Source organism: Zootoca vivipara, chromosome 10 (assembly GCF_963506605.1).
Source record: "Zootoca vivipara chromosome 10, rZooViv1.1, whole genome shotgun sequence".
NCBI lineage: Eukaryota > Metazoa > Chordata > Lepidosauria > Squamata > Lacertidae > Zootoca > Zootoca vivipara.
Genome location: NC_083285.1, coordinates 16,478,885 through 16,506,442, shown reverse-complemented (window position 1 = coordinate 16,506,442; position 27,558 = coordinate 16,478,885). Strand labels below are relative to the sequence as shown.

The window sequence follows — 27,558 nt, the reverse complement described above, 5'->3', positions numbered from 1 at the left end:
ATATGTTAGTGGTATTTGTTTGGTTGGTTGTTACTTGGTTTGGTTGGTTGGAGAAAGCTAGTGGTGTTGATGTCTGTCGTTCTGCAGTTAAAGGCTTTTAAGAATAAAAGCAGAATATACTCTGCAAGGACACTTTTCGTGGAGTCTTTTGTGCCAGGCAAAGCAGGTCAGAAGCTTTGGCATATTTTTTCAAAACACTGACAAATGCTCTATTATGTTCTGTCATGTTATTGTGAGTTATTGCTCGTATGCCGCTTTGGGATTCATTTGAATGAAAAACGGCACAGAAATATAATCAATCAATCAAATCAATGAACTATATTTGTTTACAACTGTTTATATGGGCTCTAGGCTCTTATTAAAGCCCAGTTTACCTGAAGAGAAACAACTGGTCACACTGCTTGCTCTGGGATCAAATAAAGCATTTGGCTAGTTCCTGCCTGCCCCTCCTGTGGGAAGCAAAGATGGGGAAGTTGTGGATAGCTAGTTTCTGTTGGGAATCCAACTCCATAATCCCTGTCCATTGGTCATGCTGGCTTGGTTTGATGGCTCAAACAATATGGCTGCTCATGGCAGTGGTGGACAATGTCGCCCATGGAGAAACTGCAATGTTGTCCACTACTGTGCACTCCAGATTATGAGGAGTGTTGTGATCAGCGAGTCACTTCCCTACCCCAAATCTATCATTTATCACCCACCTCTTTTGCTCTGTCACCCTTGTTTGGCTCCCTCCACCTTCTCTCCTCCTGTCATCCTTCTCTTGTTCTCCCCCCTCATTTATCTCCCTCCCTCCTCTCTACCAGATGGGATGTTCATGTGCTGTTCCTCGGCCAGACATTCTTCAGGGATAGGCTGAACATGGCTGCAGCCATTAACACTCTTGGGGTGTATTTCCATGCTAGAAAAGACTTAATATGTTGATTTTCTGCCTGCCATACAATGCTTAAAGGGAGAAGAAAACTGTTCCCCCCCCCAATGCCAACCCTGAACCAAAATCTAGTTTGCCATCCTCTGCCCGGTAACCTGCGCTAAGCCTCATTAAACATGAAGATAATTATTTCTGAGTAGACATACCTACCATTGCAATGTAAGTTAACTATACAGTACCATAAATTCTAAATGCGTATCTGGTTTTTAGCTGCTGCAGAACAAGACTTGCCTACACATCATTGCAGACTTTGTCACATTTTCATTTTGCGGGGAGAAGGGAATCTTTAACATCCACCCACACTTACTGTGTTGTAGTATTTGCAGAAAGTAATTTCTAGGGACTACCTGATCTCAGATGAGCATACTGCAGGAAAGATGCATCCTGGTTGCTAGGGGGGAAAGGAAGAACTACGGAGATTCCAAGGACTAGAAAATAAGACAAGCAGGGAAAGTGCACAAAAGTGGAGGAGGAAAAAACAGCTCTTTAGGACTCCAGCGATTCCTATTGCCAGCTGTTCAAAAAACTTGCTTATCAATCACAGCTCTCTGACTTCGCTCAGCAATAGGGCTGAGCGATATCTGGTTTTCAGCATCATGATATATCATCAGCTAAACATCACAATACACCAATATATCATAATGTCTAAAATAAGGATGTAACTATGTAGGGGCAAACAGGGTAATGTCCTGGCAACTGCTACTACTTACGGTTCTAAAACTGATACTTACTTTTAACATTAACTTACTTACAAAGCTTACCTTTAATATTGTTGCAACTATTATTTTATAGTACAGAGCAATGGGGCAGGAATCACGAGAGAAGCAATGACCAGCTTCACGGTTTCCCCCATATCACAAATTTTAAATATAGCACACACACACATTGTGATTCACAATATATCACCGTGTCAGATATGAAACCATTATCACTATGCAGACTTCAAACCAATTTTGGGCAATGTATCAATACATCACCAACTAATGTATCAATACATCACCAACTAATGTATTGATACATCACCCTACTCACCAACTAAAAACACTGACAGATTGGAGCAGTCAGGTTAGCTCTTCACACAGAAAGGGTACTTAGAAGGTTACCTGCACATTTTGCTTTGTAACTTTCTTTCTAGCAGGGCTAGATACACACACACACACAAAACAAACAAACAAATATACAGTCTGTGACCCCCTCGCTATGGGTGCAACTGAGGGCATCTTGGTACCTGCAGGCACTGGGTGTAAAAACTAGCCTAATGTAGAAAGCTAAAATTCACATTTATTTATCTGCCTAATTTTGCTTCAGCCCACCATTAGTCTGCCCCAAAGGGAATGTAGCCATTGGGTTGAAAAAGGTTATAATTTATATTAGCTTTCTAAAGCCATTTTGAACATTTCAACATTCAGTTGTTCCTGTCCTATTTTCCCGAATGCTGCTCTCCAGATATATTAACAGAGGCAAATGTGATGTACCTGTCTCTCACTTGACACTTCAGTTGTCACTAAACGGAAAGTAACCACAGAAGCATGGATAACCTGGATAAACCTGGATATAACCTGGTTGTACTATCAATTGACAGAAAGGGTTGTGGAAGTACTGTTCTTTTATCTCTATTTCTTTTGTTTATTCCCTCTTTCTTTTCTGTTTTTTCCTCTTATTTTTTTTTCTGATTCTCTTGATATCTTCATTTGTACTATTCTTTCATAAATGAGTTTGGATTTTATTGTTTAATATGTTAAAAAACCTTTAATAAAATCAATATAAAAAATAAAACTGGACAAAGCTGTTTCTGCAGCATTTGAATAAAGTTTCGGTCTACAGCAATTTTAATACAGTGGTCCATAATCCTATCTATGTGCTTGCAATACTTTCTAATGGGTTTTTGTGTTTGTTTTGAACAAGTACCTGCTTTGTAGCTGCCGTCTGGGGAGCTCGTTGACTACAATTTTCCAATTGTTTTACAGGGCCCATTAGGGAGCAGGAAAAACTTTTACCGGTCTTTCTTAAAACCCATTTGCAAAAGACCCTGGATGACATTTTAACAGCTGAGAGGGGCCTCTGAAGAAAATTGTGCAACCCAGAGGTCAATCACATCAACCAAATAAACACTTCATTATCTACCCGTAGGCCAACTTTTCTACTTCAAATGATAGGTGGCATCATCAAGTCCTTTTGCTGATTATACACTCCATACTCTTAGAATATATTCAACGGATAAGTAGGCTTTGTCAGGACTGATTATGGCGTGTTAATTATAAACTGGTTGCAGATGCTGAACCTCCCCACTTCACCCTCCTGGTAAGCTAGAAAAGATGCTTCTTGAGTTTAGAAAAACATATGTATTAGAGGTTGTTTTTTAGACTGGAGAAACATCACTTGCAAGGTTCACACATAATTTAAACACACTGGGTGCAAACATATTATTAGACTGCAAACCTATTCTCCCGTGTAACCAATTAATGCATTGGTTATCAAATCTTAAAAACTTTTGGCTTCACATGTTATCCTCTAATGGACAAGAATCTTTATACATTTATCGGAGTATAAAACTTGACTCTGGTCTGAATTCGTTTAAGGTAAGATTCCAAACTAAAGGTAATGGAGGGATAACTGCAGCATCTCTGGTCAGTGGAAAACACATGAAAAAATTGCACTGATTAACTGTACAATACAGTGGTACCTCGGTTTATGAACACAATTGGTTCCGGAAGTCTGTTCATAAACTGAAGCGTTCATAAACTGAAGCGAACTTTCCCATTGAAAGTAATGGAAAGTGGATTAATCCGTTCCAGACGGTCCGCGGAGTAACCGTTCATAAACTGAAGCGAACTTTCCCATTGAAAGTAATGGAAATTGGATTAATCCGTTCCAGACGGGTCCACGGAGTACTTAAACTGAAGTGTTCATAAACTGAAACATGGGTGTAATTGGTTCCGGAAGTCTGTTCATAAACTGAAGCGTTCATAAACTGAAGCGAACTTTCCCATTAAAAGTAATGGAAAGTGAATTAATCCGTTCCAGATGGGTCCATGGCGTTCATAAACCGAAAATTCATAAACCGAGGTGTTCATAAACCGAGGTTCCACTGTACACAAGTTAGCACTCTGTCCCTTTTGCCATTCACATTGTCTCTGGTGGTGGTACCATGAGATCAACTTCTGAAACATTTCAACATTCAGACAGGATGGCAAGGGAGAACATAGGAAGGTGCCTTATACAGAGTTGGGCTGATGGTCCATGGAGCCCAATATTCTCTCAGTACTGGCTCAAAGCAGCTCTCCGGGGTTATAGAAAGAGGATACTCTGATTCCTACCTAGAGATGTTGGGGACTGGCCATGGGAATGCTCTACTGCTGCGCCCTTCCCAAGCTTGTGATATACATTTGAATGTACAGTAGTTACTACTAAAGTAGCAGGTTGCTTGCCCCCATAAAACATCAATAAAACCAACCAAGCTTCTATTTTGCCTCTTTTTAAAAAAGATGGCACCTACTTTGGGGCACAGTTTCCCCACCATGTGGAGCACACATTTTTTGTGAATAACTGTCCCAGCGCAACACTTACTGTGGTCTCGATGCTTCGGCTTGATCTGTCTGGAGCTTCTCTCCTCCCTCCACTTCCATCGTGCAGTAAACAATGCGGTTGGGAGCAAGCGACTTCAAGCCTTGGACTTCTGCTATGACAATCTGAACAAGGGGGGGGGGGAAAGACACAGTGAATGAACATCAACCATTTGAAACAAAAGCAGTACACATGTAACCACATTATCATCAAGTATAAAAAAAAGGAGGACTCAGATGGGTCTGTAAAAATGCTAACTTGATACATCGCACATCCAGAAGCAGGCCTACGTGTGCAGATAATCCTCCACTCTAAGTGATGCTCTGGAATAAAACAGCAGCAACAAACATACACAGTATATACACAGTATCTGAAGAAGTGTGCATGCACACGAAAGCTCATACCAAAATAAAAACTTAGTTGGTCTTTAAGGTGCTACTGAAGGAATTTTTTTTATTTTGTTTTGACTCAGACCATCATGGCTACCTACCTGTAACTAGTATATGTGGTGATCTGTACCAGACTGGGTCCGCACTTGGCACCTATCAGGTAAAGTTTGACAGTTATCCTTCTAGGATGAAGCCCAATCCAACCATTGATCAGAACTGTTAACACCGATAGCACAAGAATTTCTGTTTGGAGGACGCAAGGATTTGAGGATCAAGGCTTCGTCTACAATCCTGAAAGATGCAATTAATCTGTGGGTTGAAGCATTGTGCCGCTTGGGCTTGCCGATGAAAAGGTTGGCGGTTCGAATCCCCGCAATGGGGTGAGCTCCCGCTGCTCGGTCCCAGCTCCTGCCAACCTAGCAGTTCAAAAGCACACAGTGCAAGTAGATAAATAGGTACCGCTGCAGCGGGAAGGTAAACGGCATTTCCGTGTGCTGCTCTGGTTTTGCCAGAAGCGACTTAGAAATGGTGGCCACATGGCCCGGAAAAACTGTCTGTGGAAGCGGACAAACGCCGGCTCCCTCAGCCTTTAAAGCAAGATGAGCGCCGCAACCCCAGAGTCATTTGCGACTGGACTTAATTGTCAGGGGTCCCTTTACCTAATCTAGTGGTATGCAAAAGAAAAGAACAACAACAACACCCTGAAATTGTTGTTATATTATTGAACAGTGCAGCGAACATACAAAATTGTATTCTGCCCTTCTGTTGTGCAAAGTGCTTTCAAGCTACCAAACTAAGACAAAACAAGTATTTTCCATTTTAAGATGCAAACTCTGTAGCACTTGTGCAGAAAAACACAAAACACAACAAAAGAGTTTCAAGATCTAAAGGCAAATTGCAATTTAATATATAAATAAATACTTTAAGGCCTTTGTACCATTTCTATAGTGGGTTGCTCTGAGTGTGTAGTTCACCTTTAACAACAAAAACTAGTTTATCAATTGTGCACATGTTGTTGCTCAAAAACATTTTAGGAGTGGATTAAAAAAAATGTGAAGTTTCGAAGCCAATCTCCCTTTTCATAACTTGATGCAATCCTTCAAGATCAGTGATGCCCTTGAATAAAAATTTGAAAAACCAGTTAGACTTGACACTAAGGTTCTGAGAATGAATGGGTGCACATGAAGAACCTCTTATGATATACAAGTTTATTGATAGAAATGTGTCAAAGTACCCAAGGGAACCTTTGGATCCAACCTGCTACCAGCGAAGAGGCTGAGTGCTTGACACAAACTTATGCGGATATTGCCATGTTTAATTTTATTTTAGCGTGTATCATTGAGATACAGTCATTACCCTAAGACCACATAAGCTACTTTCAACTAGCAGTCATTCACAACAAGGACTTGTACTACCAGCAAGGCAAGACTGAAACTAATTAAGTCAATGTCAAAAGCAATTTAAACCTAGGGACTATAGCACCTGTAAAATCCCTATTGGTTTCAGGGAGATTTGCTTCCATGAAGTTTCTTATTAATCATACCGAGCCCGGACTGAATATCCCTCCATATTTTTTCAGGAGCATTCAATCTCCACTGAAAGTGGGGAAAATATTTGGTGACTATTTGAGGGGATGAAATTCTAGAGCATTTTTGTGCAATGTGCGGGTCTTCTCCATACTTACCTTAATACAGGAGTAGGCAACAGCTTGTTTTTACCACAACTCCCAGCGTTCTTGACCACTAGCCATGCTGACTGAGGCTGATGGGAGTTTTGGTCCAGAACATCTACAGAGCACTACATTGGCTACCCTACCTTAATACGAGGTGGTCTTGTTTTTGCTTTTTTTGGAGAAAAAGCCATGCTGTAGCACCATTCCCTACTACAGGAAGGAAGGAAGCCTGCTACTGTCAGTCGAGGCTTTTTCCTCAGTCAAAAATACCTTACATATTAAGGTAAGAACTAACCAGTACCTCAACCCACCCAAAATCTTATGTGTTAGACCCAGGTTTGGAAAACCCTTCACTCTGGCTGTTTTTGGACTACAATTCCCATCATCCCTGACCACTGGGTCCTGCTAGCTAGGGATGATGGGAGTTGTAATCCAAAAACATCTGAAGGCCCAAGTTTATGAAATGCTGTGTTAGTGTCTTAGCTTGAATCAAGAACCCAAATACTTTGGTAGGCATTTTCACTCCACCTCAACTTACCTCTGTGCTACTTTGGCCCAACACCAGATTTTCCTTTAAGGATTATTTTAAACTTTGGGATTGAGTAAGGCAGCAAAGCTGCTATCAGTAGCCAAAAACAAAAATGGCGCTGCTCACAGGGAGGAAGAACTATTTGCATAGCTGGGGTCCTTTTCATGCATTCGCTGTGCAAAAGGCTTCAGTAGCATGGTGGAAGAACAACATGAACCACAAAAGGCACCACCACAAAATGGGCTTTGCGCAAAGTGGACTCTTAGCCCAATTGCCCAAAGCTCCAGTTTCCCTACGCTACTGTAGCTCTGCCTCTGGACGGATGTAAGAACTGGGGCTCTGCTTTTGCGTTTGCTACAGCAGTTCCCAGTGCTGAAGAGCCAAGCCGCCTTCTGAATTAAATGGCTTGTCTTTTTCCGGAGTAGAAACAGCTAACTAATACCTGGCTATGCATGTGATTTTCCATCACATGCGCTTCTCCGAAGCCTAACAAGTGTCTGATGTTATTCAGACAAAGCTTCTCCTCCTCCCCCCTCCCCACCCCCACTTCTTTTTAACAGAATTGTGCACGTTGAGCAGGCTAACTTGCATATGCATTTCCCGAGTGGAAAGCGCACATCATTGTTACAGTCTGACATCTAAGAAATTGGAGGAAAGAACAAACAAAATATCTAAGACAATTTTCTCTCTCTCTCTCTCTCGAGGGAACAGTTACATCTTCCTCACAGTTTTGGGGAAAACTTCACAGACATTTTAGCTCATTTACCACAGATAAAGCTGCTATCAGCTTCAGTTCACATGAATAAATAGGATGAACAATGCCTTGCCAGTTTGGGAAAGATCATTGGATTAGGCAATCCCAATACTACTTAACCAGTCTGGAATTACATGGACAAGGTGCCATGCAGGAACAGAGAAGATAGCTCCGAGGACACAATGTTAAAACTAGAGTCTACAATATTCACTAGAGCACTCCCTTTTGGCTGTTTTACATAATTACTTAACTTGTTTTTCTTAGGAAGTTGAATGTATTTTAGAATTAAAATACAGTGGAACCTCGGTTTTCGAGCGTCTTGGAAGCCAAACATTTCGTTCTTTGAACACCGAAATCCCGGAAGTAATTGCTTTCGTTTTTGAACACTCCTCAGAAGTCGAACGGCTTCTGCTGTGTGTTTTTCATTTTTCTCAATGCAATTTGCCAACCGCCCATTGTGCCTCGGTTTTTGAACGTTTCGGAAGTCGAATGGTCTTCCAGAATGAATTACGTTCAAAAACCGAGGTTCCATTTCAGGGGTCGGCAAGGTTTACCTCGCCTGGGCCGGTTCACTCCAGCGAAGATTCCTCCGTGGGCTGGATCACGACACCCCCCCCCATTTTCGATATCTGCATCTATGCAGATGCAATTTTCTCCATCGTGGTAGTGAGTCCCCATGCCACGCTGGTTTAGTGCAGTGCGCGGGGACTCACCGAGCAGAGGTGGCCCAGTTCGTGGGTGGCTTGTGGGCCAGTTAAATGACCCCCGGGGGCCGCTTGTGGCCCATGGTCCTTACGTTGTCTACCCCTGTTCCACTGCATTGCCAACCCCCAATTTTTTAAAACACAGTAATAAAATAATACTGACCAGAAAAGCATTTTTTAAGTAATGACTTCACTTTTCATTTAAACACCACTGCACAAATATTTCAATTTTGTTAAACACACACACACACACACACACACGTATTTAGCATAACTTAAAACTGGTTAAGCAAAACACGCAGATAAAATTGTGTTGACACGATACGTAATAGTCAACATGTGCAGAAGTAGACAAGTTATCCACCGCTATCTCCAGAAACAGTCTGTGCTGCAACGGCAGGTGAAAGAGGGGGGGTCTCAGAAGCAACACCATTATCCAAAAACCTGCCCAAAGGGGCAGTTGCACGGAAGACCTTAACATATTGTTCTGGAAGCAGATTGGCATGTATTATGTTTCTCTGGGTGTGAACTGAAGCATGTATTCCATTATATTTCAGGGTACTAAATAATACAGTCTAGGTCAGAGGTAGGCAACCTAAGGCCCGGGGGCCGGATGTGGCACATTTGCCTTCTCAATCCGGCCCGTGGATGGTCCGGGAATCAGCGTGTTTTTACATGAGTAAAATGTGTACTTTTACTTAAAATGCATCTCTGGGTTATTTGTGGGGCATAGGAATTCGTTCACCCCCCCAAAAAAAATAGTTCAGCCAACCACATGGTCTGAGGGGCAGTGGACCGACCCATGGCTGAAAAAGGTTGCTGACCCCTGGTCTAGGTAGCAAAGGTTGGGGGGGGGCAGTGACTTAATAAGACTGTGTACATTCACATTTGTAGCACAAAAGGAAATCTAGCAGAAGGATCCTATTTCTAAAGGACTTCTGGCTTCTTCTTCACACAACAAAACTATAATCATTTCTCCCCTTTTAATTAGAGCATTTGTCTCCTAAACCATTCTTCCTTATTAGCAAAAGAAAGATTTTGATAGTCCTAAAATATACAAACCCCCACCACACTCTTCTTGGCTTACAACACTGTTTTTGTGTTGCCTCTCTCAATTCAGACTGGTCAGAAACCAAAGCTCATGATTATGGAAAAGCTACCCCTACAACCGCTTTCAACGATTTTGATTCAAAGGGCAGTAAATAAGTCCTCTCCTAACACAGCCAGCTTGTGAAACAATCGCCCCCATGTCTCCTTGCAATGATGCCGTCATCTGTGGTGGGAATGTCTGGGAAATAACAATGCCGTCTCCTTACGAAACATTAACATGGTCCCCGTCAGAACTTAATCCCTGATGGGACAGCCGTTTTGACACACTCTGCCTAGCAACTTCTGACACTTCTGATATAAATGAGATTTATATATTGGATTGATGAATGGTAAAAGTGGATTCCTCTTTGCAGATTGATAGAGGGATGCTGCAGGAAGGCTTGTGTTTCCTTTAAAAGATTACGTCCCACAAGACCTATTTACCAAAAAGCAAAGCAAAAACTGTATCAACACTGCGATAAGAGGCAATAGCCATCACAGATGAGCGCCGCAACTCCAGAGTCGGCCACGACTGGTCCTAATGGTCAGGGGTCCCTTTACCTTTTTATGGCTAAATCCCACTGCCACATTCTCTGCTTTCTCTTCCTAAGCCCGACAGGGGGCTGCTTTAACCCCTTCCCCTCCGCAGCAGCAGAAGCTGACCACTTGAAGCTGTGACATGTTCAGCTTCCTCTGCCCTGATTATTTTAGACATTTGGGTAGGGTTGCTGTGAGGGGCAAAGGGTACAGAGAGCCCCCCCCCCATCCTGAGGAGCAGCTCCTCCACCAGCAGTAGCACCAGCGGGGAGGGGGAAGAGTCCAGTGAGGAAGGAGGAAGGAGGAGACGGGGCTCTGGCAGCATAGGAGAGCCCCTGCTGCACGTGGGAGAGGAAGAGAGAGGGGGGGAAGAGGGGGAGAAGGAAAACATGGAAAGGAGACCCCCTTTCCCTCCGGTTCCGGAATTACGCAGGAGGAAACGCGGGAGGAGATTTGGGGTGCCCAGACTCTTATGTTGGAAGAAGACGCGGAGCGCGCCATTCCAGGGTTCTGGGTCAGACTGAGCAGATGTATCCTATATAGCTCTAGCACTGTAAATAGCCTGCACTTAATAAAAGCATGAAAAGGCAAAGGTCTGGAGAGTCGTTACTCTAGAGTAGTCGCAACGCACCGCCTGTGACAGTTGCCATATTTCAAAAAGTGAAAATCCAGTGTTACGTCAGTATTCTCCTCAAACCTAAGGGAGGAATGTAAGGCGAGAACTTTTGTGCTGACGCTGTCTTAATATCATCACAAATTGAATGTAATGCCTATAGTACTTTGCCAGAAAGTGACAGAGTTTACACTTAAGGCTGCACAAGTTCCTATTCTGAAATCTCTTAAGTGGTCGTATTGGTGAACTGGGAACAGACAATTGGCTGAATTAGGGTGTAATTCTGCACACAATGCAGAATTAGCAGACTTCCAGGAGGTACCTTCAGACCCTAGCTATTCAGAGACAGAATATATGAATTGCTTCTCATGCAGAAATGGCCCAGGGGTTGTGGCGGTGAGAAATGGGATAGAGCAAACCTCCCCACTTGGTGAAAAGATTGCATAGCAGCAAAAACGTTCTCTAACCTTCGCATACGGCCAAAGGGAAGCATAAGAGGTCAGGACGATACAATGGTATCTTGGTTCTCAAACACCTTGGTACTCAAACGCCTTGGTTCTCAAACACCGAAAACCTGGAAGTAGTGTTCCGATTTTTGAACTTTTTTTGGAAGCCAGATATCCGGTGTGGTTGTCGGTTATTGTTTCCAGGGCGCCTGCACCAATCAAAAGCTGTGCCTTGGCTTTCGAACATTTCAGAAGTCAACCGGACTTCCGGAACAGATTAAGTTTGGCGCTTTTGTTTTTGCTATGTATTTCACATTTTTGTTTTTGAGGCAACAAAGTTAGGATTACGCCTTTGGAAAAGGTAACATGACATTTACACAAAAGGGAGCTACACCAGCAAAATTTACCCGACAGCCTGAAACCTTTCTTACGCATTTAGCCACCAATAATAGCAGAGGCTTGCACACATTTTCACAAAATTTCCAATTTTTTGGCGCTGTGGTTAAACCACTGAGCCTAGGGCTTGCTGATCAGAAGGTCAGCGGTTCGAATCCCTGTGACGGGGTGAGCTCCCCTTGCTTGGTCCCAGCTCCTGCCAACCTAGCAGTTCGAAAGCACGTCAAAATGCAAGTAGATAAATAGGAACCGCTACAGCGGGAAGGTAAACGGCGTTTCCATGTGCTGCTCTGGTTTGCCAGAAGTGGCTTTGTCATGCTGGCCACATGACCTGGAAGCTATATGCCGGCTCCCTCGGCCAATAATGCGAGATGAGCGCGCAACCCCAGAGTCGGTCACGACTGGACCCAATGGTCAGGGGTCCCTTTACCTTTAATAGCAGAGGCTTGCACACATTTTCACAAAATTTCCAATGGAGTGTTTGCCAGCTGGAAACACTGAATACTGGGCTGCACAAATAGTGTTGCCTTAGAACATTGAAGAGCAAATTAAACTGTCAGCAAGTATTACATGATATGCATGCTCACCTCCAACGTGAATGACAGGACCACATCAGATTTCGACAGCTGAACATCACTTTCATCTCCCAGGTCCATGAAAGCAGAATTCTGTGATCGCTTTAGCTTCTGTAATTTAAATTCCGGGCCGCCTTTGGACACTGGAAGACTTTCCAAATTTGCCATTAGCAAATTCACTGAAGACCGCAATTCTTCTATATACATGTGTTCCATTTCTTTCGATACGAACTTTGGAAATTTTCTTTCCTTGAAAAATGTTTTTTAAAATTCAGAGTGTAAGTTGCTATTCAGTGACTGCATGCTTTACTTTAAAGACCTCTTCAGATCAACATAAGCCTGATTACAAAAACATACTTTATAAAAACTTTAAAGGCCAGCACCAACACTTGAGATTCCCCCAACCTGTTTCTCGCTGATGTGCAAGGAACATCCAAGGGAATGGTTTTTCCTTCCCTTGTGCTCACATTTTAAGACTGGGCAGCATCAGTGCCAGCAATTTTTTTTTTTTGCTTTAATTGTAGAGATACTGCAATAGGTTTATTTTCTGTTGCCCAGTTTTGAAGGGCTCTATTTGCACCTTAATTCCACACATTCTCCCCTTTTGAACAATATTTTGGCCTGCTTATAAAGCCCACCTAAGGGAGCATATTCCTGAAAAGCTCAGGCTCCTCCTAGAGCCCGTGCTTAGACGGGGAACATGCTTAAACCCCACTAGATGACTTATTTCACCCTTTACACCAAGCATGAAGTAATCTGTACACTGCACAAAAATCAGCATTAGTGGTTTTATTTTAATTAATACGTTTTATTTCTAAAACATGCTGCATGCTTGTAAAGCCCTTGAAAGATCTGCAGTCAAAACACTGCACTTGACTACAGCGCTCTTTAAAATGCTTCGCTAACAAGCAAGTGACATGAACTTAGCCAGTCCTTAAGAGCTTCCCAGAAACTTTCTGCATCTTTTCAGGAAATTAGGAAGGGACCTTTGGTATGATTCTACATAATACCCCCCAGGCGTTGCTGACTGATTACAGCTCTCATCATCCTGAACTACTGACCATGCTTCCTGGGGATGCTGTCCAAAAAAGGCTACAATCAAGGATTGCTTTCTTTTGTCATGTGTTGCACCTGAATTTCCAAGGGGCACTTGGCTGGCCCACTCGGGAGATGAACCTGAACAAACCGCCATCAATCTCTCAAGACCAATCTTTGCCATTTTCGCAATATACTGCACGTGCAGGAAATGACATCAAGATAAATACTGAGGAATTTCATTGCCAAAGATAAAAAAGTGAATAAATAAAACAAGCAATAGCTGGTGGGGAAAATACAGGTAGGATTCATCTAACCAGCCCCGTATGGAGAAACCCTATACAAGGACTTCTGCTAGCATGACAGGGTGGTTCTCCTTCCTCTCCCTCCCATGTGGCCCCTGAAATTGGCTCTGTGGAGGTCGGAGAAATCCCCCCCCCCAAGAACAGTTCCCAGGAGATGGGGAGGAAGTATCGTTCTGTCTGTCAAGCTGGAATGCTTGCACAGAGAGAACTATCTGAAGATAGTGACATTGAATTCCAACCCTTTATGTATATAGATAGGGGAGAAGAAAGTGTGATCCAATATTCATATTCAGGACCAACTTCTGAAATCAGTTACTTAAATCCAGTGATTTCAGCAGGTTTACGCTTGAATACAACCAATGATGGAAATCACTACTACGTTTTTTTGTGCTGACCTTCAAAGCCAAAAATGGCCTTGGCTGAAGGAGCGTCTCCACCCCCATTGTTCAGCCCAGACACTGAGGTCCGGCGCCGAGGGCCTTCTGGCGGTTCCCTCCCTGCGAGAAGTGAGGTTACAGGGAACCAGGCAGATGGCCTTCTTGGTAGTGGCGCCCACCCTGTGGAACACCCTCCCATCAGATGTCAAGGAAATAAACAACTATCTGACTTTTAGAAGACATCTGAAGGCAGCCCTGTTTAGGGAAGTTTTTAATGTTTGAAGCTTTATTCTGCTTTTAGTGTTCTGTTGGGAGCTGCTGATAGCATCCTGACAGTCCCACTGAATTCATGAACATGACTGCAACCTTAAACAGATCACTAAAATACTCTACTCGTTAAAGCTAGAAAGAAAAGCACAGCAGACTTACTCTGGCCATTTGGTCAGCCATTTGAAGATGCCCATCAAGTTCGCGTCTAATCTGGGCCGCTTGCTCATCTGCATTGTCCAGCTTGAATAAAAAAAAAAGGGTGGGAGGAACACACCACAATATTAAAATAAGGTACTAATCAGGCATGACACACTATTTGATATTGGCACCGAAAAAAACAAAATTCAGCCGGGGACGGGGGCAGGAGTGCACCCTCAACTTATGTAAACAAGACAGGGAAATGTTGCAAACTCATTTCGTGGTCAAGAGCCGAATTAAATATCAAAGAAGTGGCCTTTGACAAATTGCTGCAGCCAACGCCACATGGGAAGCAGATCCATAGACTGGACAGTGATATTCTGAATTCAAAGCAGCCTTTAAGATGCCATGGTAAAAGAAGGTCAAAATGCACTGAGGAAAAGACTGGAGACTACAGCTGTTTTTTTGCAGGCTAAAGCACAGTTGTGTGGCACTGTTTTTCTGTTAGCAACCAGAGGAGTAAACATTCAATCTGCATGTTGCAATATCCCATCTCTTCAAGCTTCTAAAATTGTACTAGTCATGACTCGCATGCATTCATGTCTATCTTCAGGACTAGAAACGTGTTTAAAATAATAAGATGCTGAATTTTGCTTTCAGTTCAAACAGGCTGTTTATATTATAGAGTGTATGATCTTAACAACTGCTGTGCCACCTTATTATTATTATTATTATTATTATTTTAAAAAGCTGCATCACTCTAAAAAGCCATTTCCAGAAACATCTTGATTATTTATACAAACTCACTGTATACATTTCTGAAGCACAGTACATTGATGAGAATAAACGAATTAAAATAACTCAAAAAGACACTCAGATGACAAGGAGCCTGGGGATATTATAATATGAATGCAAACACATTGTTAATTATGTGACTCTGAGTGTGTTATAAGACTGCTCTCAAGCTTAATACCTCAGGGAGCACCTTGCCACAGCTACCATTCTGACAAGTGCTACACAGAGAAGCAGCTCAGACAGAATCCTAGAGCTGAAAGGGTCCCCCAAAGGCCATCGATTCTATTTCACAGTGCCAAAGACACTCCTGTCTCCTGTATGTGGCTCCAAGTGGCTTTGCAGATTACCATTTTCAGCCTGGTCCCATGTGCTCCTAGACAGATGGAACCTACCCTTCAGATTGCTAGGCAATATCTCCCATCAATTCATAGTACCATCCCAGCACTAGGGCTGGGCAATGTATCAATATATTGTCCAAAACTGCAGTCCACATCATGATATTGGCTTCATAATTTTTGACCTGTCAATATATTGCGAATCAGTGTGTGTGTGTGTGTGTGTGTGTGTGTGTGTGTGTGTGTTATGCAAAAATCACAATGTGGTAAAGACTGTGAAGCCAGCCAATGCCTCTACATAGCCCCATCCTTATTTCAGACATTGTTGTATTAGTACAGTGGTACCTGTGGACACCTCTGGTTGCGTATGCTTCAGGATGTAAACACGGCAAACACAGAAGTATTTTTCCGGGTTTCGACGAGTGCATGTGCAGAAGCGCATGCGCAGAACAGGCACCTCCAGTTGCAAATTCCTTGGGGTCCGACCGGAGCTCCGGAACGGATCCCGTGTGTAACTGGTGGTACCACTGTATAGGACGATGTTTAGCTGGTGAAAACCAGATATTGAAAGTTGAAAACCAGATATTGCAATGTTTAGCTGGTGATATGTAGTGATGTTGAAAACCAGTTATCGTCCAGCCCTATCCTGCACTATTGTATTATTATTATTATTATTATTATTATTATTATTATTATTATTTGAATTTATATACCAGGCTATACCCAGAGGTCTCACGGAAGTTCACAGAACATTGGCAGTTCATACCCCAATGGCCATGCTAGCTAGGGTTGGAGTGAGTTGGTGTCCAGCAACATCTGAAAGGCTACAGGTATCCTGCCCTAAAGGTAATTTACAGGTAGCATTCTGTTGGCTGTTTGTGTTCTTCAGAATCTGGAAATCTGAATGCCAACAGAGGTGAGTTCACAAACCTGAAGCAGACATACTCAAAAAACATCTTCTGTAATGCAAATGGTATCTCAGTGTCTTGCTGCACAACCTCCACATGGCACTTTTGAAAGCCCTGGGGTACACTGGTACCTCGGGTTACAAACACTTCGGGTTACAAACACTTCGGGTTACAGAATCCGCTAACCCAGAAGTAGTACCTCGGGTTAAGAACTTTACCTCAGGATGAGAACAGAAATTGCGCGGTGGTGGCATGGCGGCAGCAGGAGGCCCCATTATCTAAAGTGGTACCTCAGGTTAAGAACGGACCTCTGGAACGAATTAAGTTCGTAACCAGAGGCACCACTGTATTTAGAAAAAAATGGAATATATTTATAACCAACTTCTGTCTAGAGCTGTGGGTTGTCTACTTTGTGCGCGCGCACGCGTGGGAATCCTATATTGCTACTAACATTGAATGTATAGGTGAAACGTCTTTCTTGTATATAATCTTCTGCATGGTAAACCCAAACTGATCCAAGACTCAACCTCTTAGAATTCAACACATCGCTGCTGGCTTGCCTTAAGCAATACATTGAGCTCTTTTAATCGCCATGCAGAAAGTCTTCCTGAAAAGGTACACCTGGCATTGTGTTGATTTACTCATATTGACTTTCATACAGCTTAAATAAAGGTTAAAAAAGGCATTGCACACAAGGCAGAGCCAACAGATTTATCCAGCTGCTTCTTTTGTTTGTTCCCAGGGCTTAAACTTTATGCCATAAAGGGTGATTTTGAATTCATGTGGCCAAATGAATGATATCTGAAGCATATCTCGGGCACTAAAAACAGAAGAAGAGGTTTCAAAACAGGGTCGGTTGTAACTGGAGATTTCAATGCCCCTTTCTCAGTTTACGACTCTCTGGACTCAGTCCTGATGGTATGAGTGGAACCACTGTAACACAGTGGCCCAAAATCCCATTTCCAGGAGGAACAGTAAAATAATAATCAAGAAATACTTCACTAGAAAGAAAATACCACAACATAATGTTTTCATTTGAGTGCCTTCTAAATGTGACTAAAACAGCACAATTCCAAGCCCAACTCAAAGAGCTGGTGCTGACCTTTAAAGCCTTAAACGGCCTTGGCTCAGTATACCTGAAGGAGCGTCTCCACCCCCATTGTTCAGCCCGCACACTGAGATCGAGCGCCGAGGGCCTTCTGGCGGTTCCCTCACTGAGAGAAGTGAGGTTACAGGGAATCAGGCAGAGGGCCTTCTCGGTAGTGGCGCCCGCCCTGTGGAATGTCCTCCCAACAGATGTCAAGGCAATAAGCAACTATTTGACTTTTAGAAGACATCTGAAGGCAGCCCTGTTTAGGGAAGTTTTTAATGTTGATGTTTTATTGTTTTTTTAAATATTCTGTTGGGTTATGAATGAATGAATGAATAATAGCTATGTACGTAGTAATGAGAGAAACTCTCTGGAAGCTGACACTATGAGAGATTCAGCCAAGCATTTCACTTCTGGAGGAATTTTACTTTTCTGTTAGGCCTCCCTCATCACGCGAAGTGTATAAACAGGAGAATAGATCTTCTTAAGAAAAATTGTCCCAAACATAACGTTAGCCTAGTCTATTCTGTTCTTGCCACCGCCAGAGCACACAGCTTTGCCGATTTAATTAAACCAACCATAGCAATGAAACTTATCCAGCCTAATCTCCTAAAATCCATAATAATGGAAAACAGGGTGGATAATCTCTGCTTAAAATGAACACGGATGATCAGCCCATGACAGCAGCAAATTAGTTTCTCCAATAGTGTACTTCATCAGCATAATGTAACAGGTGTTGGGTAGATCCTCAATGACCAATGTGACATTTGTAAGCATCTTCACCTAATATCTTGTGTTTTAACTGATATAATTTGAACTTCAATTAACATTAAACTATTTGTTTGTTAATTGCCTTGATCTTCCCTGCAAAAATAATCAACACATATGCTACAGGAAGCCTTCATGCTTTCTTTATATTGTGTTTTAAAATACGTGACCACACGTAAGAGTTTTGAAACATCAAGAATTTATCTGTAACTTGAAAAAAGTGTTTTCTTTAAAAGCATGAATCCTTTCCTCCCCATCTGTGGCAATATACTTAATGTTTCGTGGGCAAATGTCAAACTTATGGGACTGATCATTGGAAACTGTGGGGAAAAGGTTTTCTGGCAAATGACTGATGTTAAAAAAAATAATGCTAAGAATCTCAAAGAAGAGATTAAAGTGAAAACATATCCATTTTCCTTCTCACTTGGGGCGAGGTTAGAAAGCAGGTGTTTTTGTGACGGACGAATGTAACACGCTCAACCAAGTTAAGTTTTAGTTTCCTAAGTCCATCTGATTTTGTTCCTAACATTAAATTTATCATCAGTTCACCAAATAAGATGGCAAAACTATCAATACAACAATTGGTCATTAACCTATTCTCTGTTTCCTTGGCATAGCTGCCAAGTTTTCCCTTTTCTCGCGAGGAAGCCTATTCAGCATAAGGGAAAATCCCTTTAAAAAAGGGATAACTTGGCAGCTATGTTCCTTGGAGAAGTCTTTAGTTGAACTTTAGGGGGGAAACAGATATGTCATGCTTCTGGTTGTTTTTATTCACATGTAAAATGCCATTTTGATTGTTTTTAAGCTTGTTTTATGGTTGCAACTATTTTATTGTTGTTGTTGTTTAGTCGTTTAGTCGTGTCCGACTCTTCGTGACCCCATGGACCATAGCACGCCAGGCACTCCTGTCTTCCACTGCCTCCCGTAGTTTGGTCAAACTCATGTTCGTAGCTTCGAGAACACTGTCCAACCATCTTGTCCTCTGTCGTCCCCTTCTCCTAGTGCCCTCAATCTTTCCCAACATCAGGGTCTTTTCCAAGGATTCTTCTCTTCTCATGAGGTGGCCAAAGTATTGGAGCCTCAGCTTCACGATCTGTCCTTCCAGGGAGCACTCAGGGCTGATTTCCTTAAGAATGGATAGGTTTGATCTTCTAGCAGTCCATGGGACTCTCAAGAGTCTCCTCCAGCACCATAATTCAAAAGCATCAATTCTTCGGCGATCAGCCTTCTTTATGGTCCAGCTCTCACTTCCATACATCACTACTGGGAAAACCATCGCTTTAACTATACGGACCTTTGTCGGCAAGGTGATGTCTCTGCTTTTTAAGATGCTGTCTAGGTTTGTCATTGCTTTTTATAAACTATTTTATAAAACTATTTTATAATTGTGTATTTTCTTGTTGTAAGCCAGGCATGGGCAACCTTGGCTCTCCAGATGTTTTGGAACCACAACTCCCATGATCCCTGACCACTGGCTCTGTTAGCTAGGGATCATGGGAGTTGTAGTTCCAAAACATCTGGAGAGCCAAGGTTGCCTATGCCTGTTGTAAGCCATCCTGGGACCTTAAGGTGAAGGATGGGCAAGAAACCCAGCAAAAAAAAAGTAAAAATCCCATAAGACCTAGCCAGCTCAGCTAAAACATCTGGAGTTTACTTTTTCCTAAAAGGACAGGTACAGGGCACAACTAATGAAATAATTAAGCAAATGAATAGAAATGGCTCTTGAAGAAAACTTGCTTAAGTTCCTAATAAAAATGAACAAAATTGAGGTTTAAACTCAATGTTCTCTCCCTGTATATAATATTCATTCATATAGCTAAAATATTAGGGCTGCCATACGTCCAGGATTCATCCGATGGAAATAACATCCAGACGGAATTTCCAAAAATTGGGGAAAACCCAGGTGTATAGTAACTCATGTCAAAAGTGCTGATTTTTGTGTCAAATTTCCTTAAAAATACCTCGAAAACTTCAATGGGGGGGGGAGGAGATTTTGCAGAGAAAGCTCAACCACTTTTGTGTCCAGATTTTCACTTTTTGAAATACAGCAACCCTATATATTATTATCAATTCATACCTAGAGCAAGAAAGCACTTTTCATTCACATGTTGACCCTCCTCTTAAAAACAACTACAACAAAAAAACCAGGCAGAATAGTAGTAAGTAAAGAAAGTTATTGCCAAAGGCCCAGTGGTAATAACTCTAAAATTGTGGCATGAAGTCCTGCTATGCTGAAAAGCTGAAAATTTGGACGTGGGGAACAGCTCACAGCAGCATTTCCTCTCCCACCTTCTGTCACAGCAAGCTTCTTAGGTTCAGAAGGGAAAAAACACACAACCCACACACATCCTTAAATCTGCATGTATTTATAGCGCCTCTTTTCCTTCGGTTATACAAATCAAGATAGTATGCTCCAACTTTGGTGAAGTAAATGTCCTTGATGCAGGATGCCTAAATTCACATCACGTCTGCACAGTGCTGACCCCCCAGATGCTTGTCGGCTTCTGTAACTTCCTTGTCTTCTTCTTTGGCAATCACTCGTAGCCAAGTAAGATTGTCTTCCATAAACACGGTTTTAACAGTGAGTCCGTAAGTGACTGTGGAGGCCAGTTCTGGATCCACACGACCTTCCAAACATAGGTTTCCGGGCAGGAGTTGATCACGGTGAGGGTTTGCAAAATGTGCCTTCCTCTTAGTGTGTTTCTCCCTTTCGTCCTGAGTTTGGGCGTCTTCAAAGCCCATGACACCTTTGGTAAAGGCTGCTCTCCAATTGGAGCACTTGCAGGCCAGTGTTTCCCAGTTGTCAGTGTTTATACTACTGTGCATTTTAAAAGATTTGCCTTGAGTGAGTCTTTGAACCTCTTTTGTTGACCACCAGCATTACGCTTTCCATTTATAAGTTCAAAATAGAGTAGTTGCTTTGGGAGACGATAATCAGGCATCCACACAACATGACCAGTCCAACGAAGTTGATGTTGAAGAATCTTTTTTTTTTTTTGACACTGGTGAACTTTGCTTCTTCCAGTACACTGGCATTAGTTCACCTGTCTTCCCAAGTGATGTGTAAAACTTTTCGGAGACACCGTTGATGGAATCTTGTGAGTAGTTGGAGATGGCGTTTATAAGTTGTCCATGATTCACAAACATACAGTAAAGTTGGTAGTACAATAGCTTTGTAAACAAGCATTTTGGTTTCCCTGCGAATGCCCCGGTCTTCAAACACTCTGCACTTCAATTGGAAGAAAGCCGCACTCGCAGAGCTCAGGCGATGCTGGATTTCGGCATCAATGTCGGCCCTTGTGGAAAGATAACCGCCCAGGCAGGAGAAACTGCCTTGTAACAGCCACAGAGCACACATGTCCTGACCCCACTCACAGGAACATCCTCCATTCATGGCTCCTTCAGGAGCCATTGGGGAGTCAAGCCACATTCTGTGATCCCAAGTCCGTGCTTTTGATCAGAAAAACATGCTCATGGCATCTCATGCCAAAGGCAACATCAAGCAAACTTGTCATGTAGCTGCGGCGTCGAGACTTCTTAACCCTTTTCCTCTGGCAATTTAGCAACCGGCACAACTGTTGGAACGCCGCAAGCAGTGAAGCCTCCTGGCCGTACAGCACAGGGATATGTGGATTTTCCAGGTGGAAGGTCAATAGGGACAAACTGAACACAGGCAGTCAGAATAAATCACAGCTTCCAAAGCCTCTGTGTTGTGGTTTGCTTACAAGCGTTGGCCTTAGCTGTGTTTAATATTTGGTTTTGTCAGAGGTTGTTGCGGCTACTCTAGAGTAACGACTCTGCACCTGCTTGTCTTTAAACAATCTTTATTGGTGCGCTCTATGTACAGTGTAACGGGGTGTCAGGAAACATGTCTTCTCAGTCCGATACAGAATCCGGGACTGCCCCCCTGCGCCCCCTTTTCCAACATAAAAGGCGCGGGACGGACAGTCTCCTCCCTTTCCGTCTTTTCCTTAATTCCGGAACCGGGGGTAAAGGTCTGCGCTCCATGTTTTCCCTTTCCCCCCTGCTCTCCTCCCTTTGTTCCTGGCTGTGGGGCTCATGCTCTCCCAGGCTGTCAGAGCCCCGGTCCCCTCTTCCTATTTCCTGTCTTGCCTCTGCCGAGTCTGCGCCCTCATGACTACTAGTCGATGAGCTGCTCCTGAATAGAGGGGGGGGGCTCCCTGTACTCCTTTCCTCTTACAGGCTTCATACACATTAAGAATTTGCCTTGATCTGTAGACTTGCCATCTGAAATTAAGGTTCTGGGAAAGTATTCAACTAGGATGGATACCATATGAAATTATAACTGGTATGGGAACAACAATAAATACCAAGCAGCACACACATTTCCCTCACTAAGGTCACCATTCAGTAGTAAATAAAAGAATCCATTTTGCTGAATGTTGACTAAGGTAATAATTTAGGAACTGGTACCCTAATGGGAGAGTCCTTTGAGTCAAACAGAAAACAGAACAAAACACATTTTGTTCTTGGTTGCATTAATTTGAAACCTTGAAAATGAAAAATTTGAGGGAGACAAAAAAAAACTAGATTTCGGGGCCCAGTTTGGTGTGCCTTATCTCACATAAAGGTGAGAAGAGCAGGTGTTTTCATTTAGCTGGTGATATATCACAAAGTTGAACACCAGATATCGGCCAGTCCTACTGTCTGCCTCTACATAGTTCCATCATTATTTTAGACATTGTGATATATTGGTATATCACAATGTTTAGCTGGTGATATATCACAATGTTGAAAACTAGATACCAGTATTGTCCAGCCCTAACCCCCACAAGGTAGGTTAGGCTGAGAGACAGTGACTGGCCCAAGGCCACCAAATGAGTTTCGTGGCTGAGTGGGGATTTGAACCCTGGTCTCCACGTCCTAGTTTGACACTGTAACTAAAATACCACATTGTCTCTCTGTGCCAGGCATCCCCAAACTCGGCCCTCCAGATGTTTTGGGACTACAATTCCGATCATCCCTGACCACTGGTCCTGTTAGCTAGGGATGATGGGAGTTGTAGTCCCATAACATCTGGAGGGCCGAGTTTGGGGGTGTCTGCTCTATGCTATGTATCTTCTCCCTCTCAAGAGAGATGTTGGTCAACAGTCCTCAACATTTCTCCCCATTAAATAAATGGTTAATTTGAGAAAATCTATTTGTTGCTCCACAGGAAAACCCAGGATAGCTTTGGGGAAATAATCAGATACCAACAGAGCAGGGAGGGTTTTAAAAGAATACCATCTACCTTTCTTTATCATTAAGCAGTGGCTTCTTGAACCCGGAACCAGAGTGCATCCAACTGATCATGGTTACATTCTTTATTTTTACAAATGGGTGGCTCTGTGCTCTACTCATTTAAAATCTTCTCAAATCCATAGCCCTGTAGCAGGTGCTACAAAGTTGTCTGGCAAACTTTCCACACTTAGCTGACCTTTGACCCATGTATACTCTGAGCTCTGAGATCCTGGCACAGTATTGAAGTAAAAATAAATAAATGCATAAAATGAAGAGGTGTTTTCTAGAAATATTGGACAGATAGAAAATTGGCTTGTTATTTTTATTTCAGATGTCTGGGCGGAATAACAACTTCAAGCAATTTGTCCCCCCCAAGCTGAGTTTAAATTCCAGCCAGGGAAATTGGGCAATATATTCAAGTGACACAAAGCCCAACATTCAAATTTGGAGACTCCTGAGATCCAAATCTAACACTTCAGCTTCCTAATATGATCCCAAAGCATACTGTAATCTGAAACAATTTTCTGTAAAGCCACAGCGTCTGCCACTGCTGGAATACTGATAATAAGCATTCTGCTTATGGCATGGGATGCCTGACCAATCGTGTTGTCCTACACACACCCAGAGATCATCTTCTGACACCCCTCTGAGGTTTCCCTCACCAGATGTAGCAGCTACTAGAGAGCTCTCAGTTTAAGGAAAGTCCTCACCAGAGATGCGTCCCTAGTGCCTACAGTGTTGCGATTTTCAATTTTCCAAGTCTTTCCAGTGGTAAACAATTTTTGAGTACTTGTTCAGATCCCCACACTGCATTGCCCTCTGTTGCTGGGTCTACCTTGGGTGCATCCTGTTGCTGCCTTTGTTTTATTTTAGACTGCGTGCTTTTAGGCTTTATTTGTATATCCTATGTTCTTATGGGTGTGTTTACATGTGTGTTTCTTATGGTGTGTGTTTACTCGTAAACCACCCAGAGAATGTTTGTCTATTGGGAGTTATATAAATAGTGCAAAACAGAGAATATTGCCTTGAGAACTCTCCCCAAGTACTGGATCTTTGCAGAATACCAAGTAACCAAAAGGATCAATCACAGCTTTAGAAGTCAAATATCACCCCTTCAACAGACAAAAGGTTTGATCCTTGTGTGGACAAGCAGTAAGAGAAATAGCTCTGAGACCTTCACTTCCACTTAGAATTACTTCCTTTATCTCTCTTTGATCAGTAGAGGTAAGGTAAAGGGCCCCTGGATGGTTAAGTCCAGTCAAAGGAGACTATGAGGTTGTGGCGCTCATCTAGTTTTCAGGCCGAGGGAGCTGGTGTTCGTCCACAGACAGCTTTGCATGTCATGTGGCCAACATGACTAAACCGCTTCTGGCACAACAGAGCACCGCGATGGAAACCAGAGTGCAGGGAAATGCCATTTACCTTCCCGCAGCAGTGGTACCTATTTATGTACTCTCACTGGCATGCTTTCGAACTGCTAGGTTGGCAGGAGCTGGGAAAGACCAAAGGGAGCTCACCCCATCATGGGGATCCGAACTGCCGACCTTCTGATCAGCAAGCCCAAGAGGCTCAGTGGTTTAGACCACAGCACCACCCATGTCCCAATGTTTCATGTAACACACCACTGGGTTCCAAATATATCCATACCTGCTCCTCTCCTTCTGTGAGGTACAGGTGTCAGAGGTCTCTCCATTTTGGGAAATTCCATCCCATATTTTACACAAAGAGCCCCCAATTCTCCAGAAAGGCTTTCTATTGGGTTTCAAGCAGCTCGAAGGGGAGAAGATAGAAAACCTCACTTCCATGAGCCCACTGGTGCAAGCCAATGAAAATTAATTCTGCGTAATTTCACACTTAGGAGTCAGGCCACGAATATCATTAGACACAATCTATTTGGAGACCTCCAAAATTTGTGAAATGCCCAGCAGAAACTATTCCATACAAATGATGTACTGTGCCAAGATTTATAGATTTACAGACCATGGCTGTTTCCCCACCCACCCCAATACAGCCCCCAAAGTCAAAATTAAATCTCCACCAAACAGAAATTGGACCAGACAGTCTAATCCCTTTCATAACAAACCCTATTCTACAACTTATCCTAGGCAATTTCAGAAATTTCATCATGAAATGTTTCCATGGCAATATGTAGATGCCATTAAAATATCCAAAGATGGCAAATTTTGTTCCATCAGTGAGAGTGTGCAGAATATGGTCATAATGCAAAGCATCAGAATTTAAATTGAAGATAAAAAGCTAGACTAGGCAATGCATGAGAAGGTTGTGGAAGGCAAATATAAAAAAAAGTATACCCAGGAAAATGTACTGAAAACACAACGGAATGGAAGGCACTCTTTTTACTACAAGTATTTCCCATATTAGAGGCTGACTTCTCCCATTTACTATTAGTAAGATAAGATCAAGAGGATTTCTATTAATGTTTTGCTTACCGGTACTGTTATGTTACACAAGGAACTTAGATCATCACTATTTAAAGGGAAACAGATCACTACTAAAATTGTCTGCTCAAATTTTCAGCACTTAACCGCACTCCTAGTTGCCATTTGCACACTCACAAAAGAAAAGCAATTACTCAGAGAGAAACAATTATTTCTGAAACAGAAAAAAGGAACTACCGTATATTCCAGCGTATAAGACGACTTTTGAACCCAGGAAAATCTTTTTCAAAAGTTGGGGGTCGTCTTATACGCCGGGTATAAGATCTGCGATCGCTGCATACAGTGGGGGGGAGCTCAAAAATGGCCCTGGCCGCATCCGCGCCGTATGTGGCGACCGTGTAAGCGGCTGCCGCTTTCTTTCCGTGCAGAAAGAGGGGACATGTGGGGCTTCCCTCCCTCCTCCCTGCATGAAAAGAAAGTGGCAGCCGCTTACTCTCTCTCTCCCCGCCACTCGCCTTGGTGCCTGGAAGAGACACAGAAATTTTTTATTTGGTGTGCGTTGGAAGTTTGGGATATACCCGTTACGGCGAGTAATAATAATAATAATAATAATAATAATAATAATAATATATTTATACCCCGCCCATCTGGCTGGGTTTCCCCAGCCACTCTGGGCAGCTTCCAACAGAAAAATAAAGCACAGTAATCTATTAAACATTAAAAGCCTCCCTGAACAGGGCTGCCTTCAGATGTCTTCTAAAAGTCTGGTAGTTGTTTTCCTCTTTGACATCTGTTGGGAGGGCGTTCCACAGGGCAGGCGCCACTACCAAGAAGGCCCTCTGCCTAGTTCCCTGCAACTTGGCTTCTCGCAACGAGGGAGCCACCAGAAGTCCCTCGGTGCTGGACCTCAGTGTCCGGGCAGAATGATGGAGGTGGAGATGCTCCTTAAGGTATACTGGGCTGATGCTGATTAGGGCTTTAAAGGTCAGCACCAACACTTTGAATTGTGCTCGGAAACGTACTGGGAGCCAATGTAGATCTTTCAAGACCGGTGTTATGTGGTCTCGACGGCCGCTCCCAGTCACCAGTCTAGCTGCCGCATTCTGGATTAGTTGTAGTTTCCGAGTCACCTTCAAAGGTAGCCCCACGTAGAGCGCATTGCAGTAGTCCAAGCAGGAGATAACTAGAGCATGCACCACTCTGGCTAGACAGTCTGCAGGCAGGTAGGGTCTCAGCCTGCGTACCAGATGGAGCTGATAGGCAGCTGCCCTGGATATCCCAAACTCTATATTTTGACTGAAAAAGGAGGGGTCGTCTTATACGCCCAGTCGCTTTATACGCCGGCATATACGGTATATGAAAATTATTCCTGAAGCAAGAAAAGTATGACAATCAGCTACAGATAGATGTTGCACAAGACTTTTCTATTCCTGAGTACACTTGGCCAAAATAACACCGTCATTGATATATGGCACACATGCAGGCAGAGAGGATAGCTGAAAAACACACACAAACACAAAAATAGGAAGGGCACATGGAGAGAGATGCAGACACCGCTAAAAATTTGGACTAACCCTCACCAACTAACAGCTCATTTATGCTCCTGTGAACAGATAATCCTGGCCTGCTGCTTAGGCCATATCTGTCCTGTATATTTGCTTCCCCATGGCTTCCCCCAAAGAACCCTGGGAACTATAGCCT

At 43.0% G+C, this 27,558-nt stretch overlaps 1 protein-coding gene across 8 annotated transcripts in view; it reads right to left on the bottom strand.

Moving 5' to 3' along the window:
- The window catches only part of CADPS2 (calcium dependent secretion activator 2), a 327,080-nt gene that overhangs the window by 184,135 nt on the left and 115,387 nt on the right, over positions 1 to 27,558 (bottom strand). For all 8 annotated transcript variants that reach the window (XM_060279570.1, XM_035128678.2, XM_035128680.2 and 5 more), the window contains exons 4-6: positions 14,343 to 14,423; positions 12,209 to 12,445; positions 4,496 to 4,617 (exon numbers count right to left, since the gene is read on the bottom strand). In XM_060279570.1, coding sequence (XP_060135553.1) covers positions 4,496 to 4,617; positions 12,209 to 12,445; positions 14,343 to 14,423 — 440 coding nt within the window. The remainder of the gene's footprint in view (positions 1 to 4,495; positions 4,618 to 12,208; positions 12,446 to 14,342; positions 14,424 to 27,558) is intronic.